At 44.7% G+C, this 13,155-nt stretch overlaps 1 protein-coding gene across 1 annotated transcript in view; it reads right to left on the bottom strand.

Moving 5' to 3' along the window:
* adamts9 (ADAM metallopeptidase with thrombospondin type 1 motif, 9) overlaps window positions 1-13,155 on the bottom strand; it is a 360,757-nt gene that overhangs the window by 78,401 nt on the left and 269,201 nt on the right. Inside the window, exons 32-36 of the mRNA XM_086001493.1 lie at window positions 7,738-7,938; window positions 6,869-6,998; window positions 6,616-6,710; window positions 6,412-6,506; window positions 6,171-6,304 (exon numbers count right to left, since the gene is read on the bottom strand). Coding sequence (XP_085857619.1) covers window positions 6,171-6,304; window positions 6,412-6,506; window positions 6,616-6,710; window positions 6,869-6,998; window positions 7,738-7,938 — 655 coding nt within the window. The remainder of the gene's footprint in view (window positions 1-6,170; window positions 6,305-6,411; window positions 6,507-6,615; window positions 6,711-6,868; window positions 6,999-7,737; window positions 7,939-13,155) is intronic.

Here is a 13,155-nt window from a genome sequence, read left to right as displayed (position 1 = left end):
GCTGTTAATCTTTCCCTCCTCAGTCCAAGCTGCCACTGCCCCCCTCTCCCGATACATGCTGTTAATCTTTCCCTCCTCAGATCAAGCTGCCACTGCCCCCCTCTCCCAATACATGCTGTTAATCTTTCCCTCCTCAGTCCAAGCTGCCACTGCCCCCCTCTCCCGATACATGCTGTTAATCTTTCCCTCCTCAGATCAAGCTGCCACTGCCCCCCTCTCCCGATACATGCTGTTAATCTTTCCCTCCTCAATTCAAGCTGCCACTTCCCCCTCTCCCAATACATGCTGTTAATCTTTCCCTCCTCAGTCCAAGCTGCCACTGCCCCCCTCTCCCGATACATGCTGTTAATCTTTCCCTCCTCAGTCCAAGCTGCCACTGCCCCCCTCTCCCGATACATGCTGTTAATCTTTCCCTCCTCAGTCCAAGCTGCCACTGCCCCCCTCTCCCGATACATGCTGTTAATCTTTCCCTCCTCAGTTCAAGCTGCCACTGCCCCCCTCTCCCAATACATGCTGTTAATCTTTCCCTCCTCAGTCCAAGCTGCCACTGCCCCCTCTCCCAATACATGCTGTTAATCTTTCCCTCCTCAGATCAAGCTGCCACTGCCCCCCTCTCCCGATACATGCTGTTAATCTTTCCCTCCTCAGATCAAGCTGCCACTGCCCCCCTCTCCCGATACATGCTGTTAATCTTTCCCTCCTCAGTTCAAGCTGCCACTGCCCCCCTCTCCCGATACATGCTGTTAATCTTTCCCTCCTCAGTTCAAGCTGCCACTGCCCCCCTCTCCCAATACATGCTGTTAATCTTTCCCTCCTCAGTTCAAGCTGCCACTGCCCCCCTCTCCCGATACATGCTGTTAATCTTTCCCTCCTCAGTTCAAGCTGCCACTGCCCCCCTCTCCCAATACATGCTGTTAATCTTTCCCTCCTCAGTTCAAGCTGCCACTGCCCCCTCTCCCGATACATGCTGTTAATCTTTCCCTCCTCAGTTCAAGCTGCCACTGCCCCCCTCTCCCAATACATGCTGTTAATCTTTCCCTCCTCAGATCAAGCTGCCACTGCCCCCCTCTCCCGATACATGCTGTTAATCTTTCCCTCCTCAGTTCAAGCTGCCACTGCCCCCCTCTCCCGATACATGCTGTTAATCTTTCCCTCCTCAGATCAAGCTGCCACTGCCCCCCTCTCTGTAGTTCATACTCTTTTACCCCATCCCCATTAATGCTGGTACTCTTTCCCCACTTCCCAACAGTTAATATTGGCATTCTCTTTCCTCTTTCAAACCAAACTGCTATTCTCAATTTCATCCACTTCCATCTCCCTTTATTGTCATCCCTTCTTCCCTTGTTCAGTTCCTATCTACGGCTGACTACTAATGGACCATTCAGGGGCTCCTCTCTCTCCTCAATGCTGCTCCTACCACAAATAGCAGTGATTTTGACTGCTCTGTACTGTAGGCAGGAACCTTTGTTCTTGTGAGAGTTCCTGCCTCCAGCACACAGTGGTTGGGCTCACTACTATTAGAGGCATTAAGGAGAGAGGAGTTCAGTTCAATACATTACCAGTTGGACTTGGATTGGAGAGTCAAACAGAGGAGTGTATGAGTGAGGTGCAGCAGACAGTACTGAGGGGAGAAAGTTTGGTTTTCACTTATTTTTGTCACCAAATGTTTACATACTGACTAGGGCCCTCAAAATGCTGCTATCAGCCTAAAATGATAAAGGTTGTCATGTTTAAGCCAAGAACCCAGTATGCAGTACTGGCCCACTTGAATAGCTGCTAAAAACATGAGCCCACGGTATAAAACTGGCCCCAATTTAGCCATAATTGCCAACCACACTCTGAGGTTATAGAGATAGTTTGGTGCAGGAAGTTGAAAAATGACGATGATGCACAATAAAGGGAGCTTTATTCTGAAACTCGCTGGCTGAGCTCTAACTGACCCAAGACTGAGTGACACAATTAGAGAAAAAGTTGTTCTACTCTCAACATTAACATCCTTCGCCTTGACAAGCACAGTATCATTCAAACCTATTTCCTAAAAATTTACTCTCGTCAGAAAAAGGAATTTCCAGCAGCTGCAGACATATCGGCAATCTTTTTTGAAGCACTTTGGAGCTTCTTCTGAGTTGCAGATATTCATGTTTATGAAGCCCGTCTTTCATTTACAAGGTGCTGGAAGAGATTAATTAGCCTAAACATCTCCATATCCAAGTGAACATTAGTCAGTCAAATTTTCACTGCTGCTGCATGTTGCAACTTCACTCTTTTTTGAGAATTGCATGCATGTCCTGATCTTAAATTCAACATGTAGCCATTGTAACTCAAAAACACTAAGACACAGCAATGGCATTTCAAAGTTGATCCCCTGATCCACTCAGTTTTTCTCAACTCTGGGCCTTTCCATGACAAATCAAAAGGTTTCATCTATAGGCAACAGATGTTGTTAACTTTGTTCTGCCAAACAAAAAATCCCAAAGCCAACTGGCATGATAAATATTCTACTCAAAATTACTGTAATATCTAATTTCATACTCTGAATTTATGCAGATTTACATGCCAAGCAGCCTTAGCGCTTGGAAATGTAACTGACTGCAAATCTACATGTCAGAACTATGCTTATAAAATGTTCTATTTAAAATAGTGAGACTTCCGAGATCATGGCCCTGATTTTTACTGGGGTGGGATTTCCAAGTTGGGGGGTGGGGGCGGGTGGCGAGGCGTTCTGGTGGGGAACGCTGTAACTCCACAACATGTGTGTTTTTTTTCCAACAGGACTCCCTCCCCCCTGGAAGCCAGTCTGATTGACAGGTTTGGCTCCCTGTCGGGCGGGGAACGCTGCAGAAGAGGCCGGAGCCAGAAGTAGGTAACATTGTGCTGCTGGGGTAGAGATCATGAAGGGGTGGGTACAGCGTGGCTTGTAGGGACAGGGAGTGATCGCAGGGGATTGGAGGGTTTAATGATAGCAGGGGCGGGGGGGTTCGGTGATCGTGGTGGAGGGTTGGTGTAGCGAGGGCGGATCCGATCGTGGGACGGGGGTGGCGGTCCCGATTGTTGGGGGGTGGGGGAAATCTGACTGCAGGAAGGGAAGCAGGTTAGCTTGTGGAGCTGGGAGGAAGCACTCTTGCTCCTCCTGGCCCACAAGCAGTGCTGGAAAGGCACTTACCTCTTCCACGCAGCAGTCTTCGCCTCCCTTTAGCTGCCGGGTTTCCCGAGGCCTGGGAAACCCGGCCTGCCAGGGTTAAACCTGGAAGAGAGATAAAATCTGTGGCACGCAGCCTCATTAAAATATTTCAATGAGCCACCCACCTCCTGGGAGCGAGTTGGTTTCCCACCTCACCGTTCCACCTCCGTTAAAACCGCAGGTTCGAGGTGGGTTGGGTTCGGGTTTGAGATTTTTATATCCCACCCAATCAAAACCCACTCGTTTTTGGGGGTTACAATTCCCCTCTATATTTTTGTTTTGCATTAGATTTAATTGCAGTTTTATCAAAAATGTAAATGCTGCTACACCCTGTTAGTGGTGGGCCTGCATTGAGGGTGTGACCAGGCTATATAAATGACCCAGCCCACCAAATTTGGCATTTTGAGGCTTTGACAGACACAGCACACTTTGGGCATATTGCACTTGAGCAAAAGTGGGGTATGGAGGGAGCAATCTCTTTCTTTCTGCTCAGATAGTACCATTAATAATTCTTTGATGACAGGAAAGATATAGAAATAAATCAAATAAATCAAGAATGGAGATATAAAACTATGACATCAGTCGGACCCCGATTAGTGTTTATGCACAAGGCTTTCACCTGAGTCCGGCAGGCACCTCATCCTCTGCAAAAATCAATGGGGGAAAAATTCGGTTGCTTTGCGTCTCCCGTAATGGAGTGCAAAGCAACTAGTGCCCAGGCGCGGCGATGTTTGCACCGCTCGCAAAATTGACCAGGCATTTTGCGGCGGCGCTAAACACTACTGCCACGATCTCCTGCGCCCGCAGATCGTGACGTCAGTCGAGCATGCAATGCCCTGGTAGCACCCCGGACCAGATATTGAGTGGCACCCCCTGCCTTACCGCCTGCCACTAGCAACGACAGGTTGAGGGGAGCGTTTTGCAGTCAGGAAGGGACTGGGGGAGCACGATTTAAAGGCGACCGCTTCCTGCCACTTTTTTTCGGTGACATTTTTGCACCACGCATTCGGAGAGAGGGAGAGAGAGACTTCTGGAGAGATTCAACGCTGTGTTTAAGAGTTTTGGGTACTGAGCAGCACTTTGCAGGTTCATTTTGATTTGACCTTCCTTGCATCGATTTAGAAGAGACTATGGGGGCTGCTGTCTGAGCTCTTTCCCTGGGCCTCTCCATTGTTCTTTCCAGCAGATCTAATGTACAGGTCTCTCCAGGCCGAGATTCAAGGCTACAATGAGCAGGGTGTGGATGGAGAGCAAGATCGACCCTCCCCTTTAAGAACTGGCCGGTGCCAGTGTGTCTGTGTTCCATTGCTGACTGACATCACATGAGCTTCACCAGCGCTCTGAGGTAGCGCCTCGCTCCTCGCACCTTAAGAGAGATGTGTAGCGCCTGATTTAACGCTCCAATCACCTCCAGGGGCGATAGCAGCCAAGTTTGCAGTCGGAGGCGATAATTAGTGCCAGGCGCTAAACTTTGTGCCCGGCCGATAATTGTGCCCCAAATGGGGCGAAACCGAATTTCGCTCCCAATGGCTTTGCAATCGTAGATTGGCGTGAACAGAGCGGGAAATGGAGCCATTCCATTTTAATGGCTCATCCACTCAGTTCCTGCCCAGCGTGGGGGGGGGGCGGAGTTAAAATTCCACCCATATTTGCAAAAATTTATTAGATTATAGTAATTATTTTCCTTTTAGAACTGCACTTGAAGTTACACGAACAGTACATGAACTGACAATAGTGGGATGCAAATCCATTTTACCGAAGTGACTGCAACCTTAATCAGTGCCTCAGCCTGTCAGCCATAATCCCTCAATGCTTACAATGTTTCTTAGGTTATGGTTCAGTTTAGATAGTAAATTTTAAATCACATCCGAGCAGTGGTGACTAATGGGGTAAATCTCTGGAGCATTGGAAACTTGAATGAGCTCATTTAACTGTCTGCAAGGGGCAAGAGGGCCGTTTAGCCAGCAAGTTGTGGCCTAATGGGCCTACTCCAAACAAGGCAAAGTGTTGGGTGGGTGTGTTACTGGAAATGCAGCATGGGAGAAGCAGGCAGAGAACAAGGTATACAATCAGATCAGTGGAAAGCAGGTAGGTGATGAAAAGCAGAGGGAACATTGGGCAGGCAGGTGGGGAGAGACAGGTAGAGTATCAGCAATTGCATGGGCAGGTGGGAAGATACAAATGTAGTGCATCTCAGCTTTGCTACCCCATAGGTGGGTTCATGTCAGAGATTTAGCCAGCGATCCAGTGCCAACCTCAACTCAGTTCATGTTCCTATCCCAAAGTTGGACTCAGACTTGGCTCTGCTCCAGGCATCACTAACTAGAGCCATGCAGAGGTTTGGAGAAGACTCTCTGATGCGGGGCACCCTTAGACTGCTGCAGTACATTTTATGCTATCTGCATACACTACTGAGCCATAATCCATTTTATTTCCTACTTGTGTTATAACATCAAATAAGTAATTTGAAAATATTGCTTCTAGCCCTGCTCCTCCTGGCACCACAAAGAAAGTTAAAAAAATGTTTAAAAGCTTATCTCTCTGGTCCTCTTTTGACCCCGACTTTTCTTCCCCCTAGTTTCACCTGGCGGGAAAGCTGCAACAGCTTCCCCGTTCAGCCCATTGGTAAAAATTGCAGTCTGGCCCCGATTATTTTATCGGAGCCCAAGCTGCATATTTAAAGAAGGATCCTGCCAGTTTCCGGTGTCATTCCTGCCTGCTCAGAAGAACAGGTTAAAATTGAAACCTACAGGAAGGGAGCGGAATGTTGGCCATTAAGTCTCCAGAGCAATGTTAACGGTATCTGCAGGGGCGGGCAGGATTAAAATTGCCCTTAAAGTAAAACAAAAGGTAACTGTGTATATTCTTTTTCAATTGTTCATGTCATTCCTTGTTTGCTTTTTAGGTTTAGTATATCTTTCAGTGAAAGAGGAAACTTTATTATCAATATGGTTAAATAAAATACAACAGTAAGGGAGATTTTACTCACTTATTATTTGCAAAGTGTTGATATCCAGTCTTACTTTGCTGAAGGTAGAAAACCCAGCAGCCAGATAATCTCTTCTGCATTGACAGTCATCTCTTCTACTTCCATTATATGGGCATTCAGCAGGATTATGCAGCCTAAATCAAATAAAATGTTTAATGTATATTTCAAAGATGGTACAAAATTAGTTTCTATTTATAAAGTGAACACTATGTTAATACAATCATATTTTGTCTTTCTATACCTGTAACCATAAACTTCTGAGAAATTTTCAATATCACCACTTGCCAGTGTAATGTACTCTCTTGGGCTATCTGACAACATACCAGCACAATATATCTGCAATGACAAAAACACCTTGATGCAAGAATGGAATAAATGAAATAAGGAAAAATTACATTTTTATGACAACTCTTCATTTCTCATTTAAAATAGTTCACCAATGTACCTTCAGTTGCTTCCCTTGAATATTAAGAACATGATCACCATCTTCCATGAATCCCTTCAATCTTTGCACATCTCTACAGCTTTCTGGAAATTTACCTACATGCAAAATATGGTTTTCATCAAACTTTAGAAAATGTACTTTTGAACAATCAGAAACAGACTCTGTACATGATAACTTGCATCAGCCTAAACAGAAAACAGATGGTGCTATTTTATGGTGATGGGAAAATGGACTTAATAAGCCACATGCTTACATTTTCCACTCTGGCATGTTCTCCTCTCTTCTGGCTTAATGTCCGAACTACACAAATTGCTTAAATGTCCATCATTTGTTAAACAGTGTACTGAGCGTTGCATGACTCCTATTCCACAAGTCGCTGAACACTTTCAAGAAAATTTAAAAAAGGAAATTAAATAGAACTAAATGTTAAATGAACATAAATCACTATCAATAATGATCAAACCAGTACTTTCATGTAACAGAAACTGTATGGACATATCAATCTGATGTTTATCTCCAGTTATTACTTTGAGTTTAATATAATCTTTAATAGCACTGTCACCATAAATGATATTTCAAATCAATTGGCCTTTTATTATTGTCATGTCAAGATTTGGGAAAGCAAATCATTTGACTGGCAATTAAACTGCAAAATAGCTTAAGTTCACAAAAAATCTTTGACAAAAGGAATGTTGATAATGTTTTAGAAAGCAATTGAGAGATAAATTTGATTAAGAGAAAATGTATTAGAGACATAGAAATATCATTATACAGTAAGTGGAAACTCTTCAACTGTAGATTAAGAGTGTTCTTCCATGTTAGTATCTAACAACATTCATGGCGTGAGAAAAACTCCAAGATTATTAGGCACCAGAAAAATATAACTAGGTTATATAGTAAGAGCCTACATAGTACAGTAGAATTTACTGTCTTGCTAGATACATTCTGAGTAATGCCTCATGCCTCCATTGTGATTCAAAGAACATACTCCATAAAATCCTGACACAAAGCATTAATACAACATCAGAATAACAAGAATATGTTAAATTTGCATCAAATTAAATATAATGCAATTGCTGAGGTTTACAGCTTGTGTCCTGAAAAGTTTTGAAATGAACTTACACTTCCCCAATTTCCAACCCTCCATGAGGCAGTAACAAGACATTCACCAAGAGAGCAGGCACGGATGTTTGGCGGCTGTGTCCCAGGGCAGTTAGTTGTTATCTGATGATAGTAGCCGTATTCATAGAGGTCCTTACCATTATAAACCTCACTGCAGGAAACAAGTCTTTGTTGGTAGCCATGTCCACAAGTAACTGAGCACTGGAAATAAAGTCAAATTGTTAATCTGATTTTCTTTTCTAATGTAACAAAGTGTTGGAATCAAAAATGCTGGAAATGCTTTAGTTACTTCTGCTATAATCTCATACCTCAAATCTGTATTTAACAATAGCTTTTGTATGGCACTAAAAGTATGGTATGGAAATTATAGTTAAAGTGTAGCCTGGTGGCAGAGCACCTTGGTTCTCAAACGCGTTATTTAATCACATGGCAGGAGATGGGTTCATGTTTGTGGTTTTGCACATGTTGAGTTCCCGATTTGGACCATTCTATCCAGGTAGTTCATACTAACACTCTGTTACAAGCTCAGAACTCTGGGTTAAGAATGCTTTAGCAGGACTTGCTAGAAGGCTGGTTCATTCATAAGAATTTGACAGAGAAGAAATTCAATTAAAATAACTACTGAGAGTAAACCATTTTGTAGAACAGAAATATATTGGTCCATAATTCATGACTGTTATGTTTGAAATGCACATTTATTTTGCTGTTTACTAAGCTCCAGAGTGCAATATTTAGAAAGATGTTTAGATTTCTGATGTATTTAAATCTTTGCTATTTTGGAGCATTAAACCTCAAAATCAGCAATTTGATAAAACGTATTTAAATGAACTAGGCAAGACAGAAGAGCAATTTAATTCTACACTGTTAAACATATATTTATGTAGCCTATATCCCCCTCTCCACATGGATAGAATACTTACTGATAACAAATTGGATTTTGGCTATGTTGCTGAGGTGGAAATTTTACTTACACTAATTGTGTGATGCAAAATTCACATTTTTCCTCAACAATAAGCCAGCAGTTTGAAAGCTCATTTAGGCTCACAAAGGAAATTTGAAGAGTTAATTAGCGTACAGAGGTAGGGTCAATGTTTACAATCTCAATCACACTTTGTGTCCCCTGAGGCTCCAGGTGTTGTTCCATTCTATTTGCCTAGGCAAATGTGTAGCAGCCTCCTGCTGCCACATCAAAGAGTACACATTCTATTAGGGTAGCAACCTTGATTAACAGCTTATTAGAATAATGCTCCTCCATTTCACAGGCTTGTGAGTCTCTCTCTCTCTACCCCTGCCCCCGCACCCAGGGTGATATGGAGTTCTTGTCATGGCAGCAGGAGGGTAATTGTGTTTTGAAAGTCTGAAACAGCTTAGCGTTGAGAGGTTAAGCTAGTGAAGATGAGCCCATGTTTACAGAGTTAGTAAGTTGCGCCTTGATTATTTTTCAAAACTGAGGAGCATAGGGAAATTGATTGTTCTTACTGCGACACTGCATACTGTTCATTCATATATTTTATTATTTATATAAATAAACTAGTTGATGGTTTGAAGCTGTGCTTTGCTTTCATTGAGTGCTTTTCAGTCTGCCTTCTGTAAAGAGAGTATAATTCTTGTGGTAGCACATGTCATATTTCAGTAGCTAGCATACAGAGCAAAGGTTCTCTGTTTTGATCCTTCAGTCATGATATTACATCCAGCGGGATACTTGCGTCCGGGTTGTGGGAGCCCGTAAAACCCTCCCGCCATAGGACTAACTACCCTAATGGCTGGTATGAAGATGGTTACGGTCACGGAAGGAGCGTTTAACGCGGCCAGAAATCCTTCCACTACTTCATACTGTTCCCAAAGGGAACAGTGTGTAGACACGATAAGAAGAAGGGTCATGTTATTGTTGAACTAGATATTGGGCAGAAAAGGAAGACTTTGGCTCATTGTAGACACGAGGTCCACTTACGGGAGTGACCTGCGGCACTGAGCCCAAGAGAATACCTAGCACAAAAAAAATAAAAAATGTGACACTCCCTTTGGCTTTATATGAATGCTGTTTACTGCTGAGACAGGGTTCTCTCCTGTTGATTTTTATGGGTCTTGTGTTCTACCATTGAAATACCTGGTGCTCCTTGAACCTGATGAAATACACTAAGCTAGTTCAGTACGTCAGCATGCTTGCGTGTGATGCAAAATAGCACCATGATGCAAGAATGCTGACACGTGGAACCGATTCCCAAACCTGCTGAATCATTTTTTCTGCATTTGTGGGGGCAATTGATAGAACAAGGTCAGACATTTATAACGCTATTTGCCGTTGTCTACCATTAGGAGGCTGATTTGGAAATGAAGGACCTGGTCTTTTGCACATGCACAGGAGACTGGGTCTGTATTTTCCTAATCAATCTCCAAAGAGACTGCAGGAGAGCAGAGGCAAGTGACAGCATAAATATCGGAGAATGACATACAATGGTTGTTTCATTGTTACTCTGCTGCAATTAATTTTTAAATACCAATAACTGCAATCCCAATTTCATCTTTCTCTGTTTTAAATATTTATCCAATTATCCCTTAAAAGAAGCAATGATCTCTGCCTCGACCATGTCACTGACTCCCCAACTGGAGGATAATAGTCCTTCCTGATTCACTCCATCAAAACTCTTCATAATTTTAAGACTTCTATTAAATATCCTCTTAGCCTTCTCTGCTCCAGTGCAAATAGTCCCAGTATCTGAGGTCTGTCCTCAAAACTATTTTTCCCATCCCTGGTATAATCTTGGTAAATTTATGCTGTACAATTTCTCTGACTTTAATGTCTTTGGGGTAATTTTAACTTTCGGTGACGATGTAAACTGGGTGATATCAAAAGTAAAATACTGCAGATGTTGGAAATCTGAAATAAAAACAGAAAATGCTGGAAATACTCAGCAGGTCAGGCAGTATCTGTGGAGAGAGAAACAGAGTTAGCGTTTCAGGTCGATGACCTTTCGTCAGAACTGGGTGGTATCAACAGAAAATGCTGGAAAAACTCAGCAGGCCAGGCAACATCCATGGAGAGAAAATAGAGTCAACGTTTCGGGTCAAACCCTTTGTCAAGACTGGAAAAGCACAGGAAATGAAATAGATTGAGAGGCCAGACTGGGAGAGAACAAAAGAGAAGTGAAGAGTCATTAAGAGGTATTCAAAACGAGACGAGATGGTGATAGGACTAGTGGAGACAAAAGACGGCTCTAGATTAGGTGTGAAATGCGCTGGCAGAATGGGAGACAGCTGCCATGTGGGAGAGAAAAAAAGGGGGGGGGAAGTGCCAAAACAAAGGTGTGGATAAAAAATAAGTAAAAATGTAATGGGGGCTGAGGTTATGATCTGAAATTGTTAAACTCGATATTGAGTCCGGAAGGCTGTAAAGTGCCTAATCGGAAGATGAGGTGCTGTTCCTCGATCTTACGCTGAGCTTCTGTGGAACAATGCAAGAGCCCAAGTACAGTGAGGTCCGAGTGGGAATGGGGCGGTGAATTAAAATGACAGGCGACCTGAAGCTCGGGGTCATCCTTACGGACTGAACGGAGGTGTTCCGCAATGCGGTCACCCAATCTGCGTTTGGTCTCCCCAATGTAGAGGAGACCACATCGTGAGCAGTGAATACAGTATACTAGATTGCAAGAAGTACAAGTAAATCGCTGTTTCACCTGGAAGGGGTGTTTGGGGCCCTGGACAGTGGGAAGGGGGGAGGTATAAGGGCAGGTGTTGCATCTCCTGCGCTTGCACGGGAAGGTGCCGGGCGAAGGGGAAGGGGTGCTGGGGGTGATAGAGGAGTGAACTAGGGTGTCTCAGAGGGAGCAGTCCCTACAGAATGCTGAAAGGGGAGGGGAGGGGAAGATGCATTTGGTGTTGGGATCACTTCGGAGGTGGCGGAAATGGCGGAGGATGATCCGTTGAATGTGGGGGCTGATGGGATGAAAGGTGAGGAGAAGGGTAACCCTATCATGGTTCTGGGAGGGAGGGGCAGGGGTGAGGGCAGAAGTACGGGAGATAGAACGGACACGGTCGAAGGCCGTGTCAATCACGGTAGAGGGGAATCCTCGGTTGAGGAAAAAGGAAGACATGTTGGAAGCACTGGTGTGGAAGGTGGCATCATCGGAGCAGATGCGGCGGAGACAGAGAAACTGGGAGAATGGAATAGAGTCCTTACAGGAGGCGGGATGGGAGGAAGTATAGTCCAGGTAGCTGTGGGAGTCAGTGGGCTTGTAGTGAATGTTGGTCAATAACCTATCCCCAGAGATGGAGACGGAGAAGTCGAGGAAGGGAAGGGAAGAGTCGGAGATGGACCATGTGAAGGTGAGGGAAGGGTGGAAATTGGAGGCAAAGTGAATGAAATTGTCTAGTTCAGGGCGAGAGCAGGAAACGGCACCGATACAGTCATCAATGTACCGGAAAAAGAGGTGAGGGAGGGGACCCAAGTAGGACTGGAACAAAGAGTGTTCCACATATCCCACGAAAAGGCAGGCATAGCTAGGACCCATGCGGGTACCCATAGCAACACCTTTGATTTGGAGGAAATGAGTGGAATCAAAGGAGAAGTTGTTCAATGTGAGAACAAGTTCAGCCAGGCGGAGGAGGGTAGTGGTGGATGGGGACTGGTCAGGCCTCTGTTCAAGGAAGAAGCGGAGCGCCCCCAGGCCATCCTGGTGGGGGAGGCAGGTGTAGAGGGATTGTATGTCCATGGTGAAAAGGAGGCGATTGGGGCCAGGAAACTGGAAACTGTTAAAGTGGCGGAGGGCATCCGAAGAGTCGCGGATGTAGGTGGGAAAAGACTGGACAAGGGGAGAAAAGATAGAGTCGAGATAGGAAGAGATAAGTTCGGTGGGGCAAGCACAGGAGATGCAACACCTGCCCTTATACCTCCCCGCTTCCCACTGTCCAGGGCCCCAAACACTTCCTCTACATTGGGGAGACCAAACGCAGATTGGGTGGCCGCTTTGCGGAACACCGCCGTTCAGTCCGTAAGGATGACCCCGAGCTTCAGGTCGCCTGTCATTTTAATTCACCGCCCCATTCCCACTCAGTCCTCACTGTACTCGGGCGCTTGCATTGTTTCACGGAAGCTCAGCGTAAGCTCGAGGAACAGCACCTCATCTTCTGATTAGGCACTTTACAGCCTTCCGGACTCAATATCGAGTTCAACAATTTCAGATCATAACCTCGGCCCCATTACATTTTTACTTATTTTTTATCCACACCTTTGTTTTGGCCCTTTCCCACCCCCCCACCTTTTTTTCTCTCTCCCACATGGCAGCTGTCTCCCATTCTGCCAGTGCATTTCACACCTAATCTAGAGCCGTCTTTTGTCTCCACTAGTCCTATCACCATCTCGTCGCGTTTTGAATACCTCTTAATGTCTCTTCAATTCTCTTTTGTTCTCTCCCAGCCTGG

Source organism: Somniosus microcephalus, chromosome 11, assembly GCF_052327205.1.
Source record: "Somniosus microcephalus isolate GS21.2 chromosome 11, FLI_Smic_1.0, whole genome shotgun sequence".
NCBI classification, from domain to species: domain Eukaryota; kingdom Metazoa; phylum Chordata; class Chondrichthyes; order Squaliformes; family Somniosidae; genus Somniosus; species Somniosus microcephalus.
The sequence above is the reverse complement of the archived record's forward strand: the minus strand, read 5'-3'. Positions and strand labels throughout refer to the sequence as shown.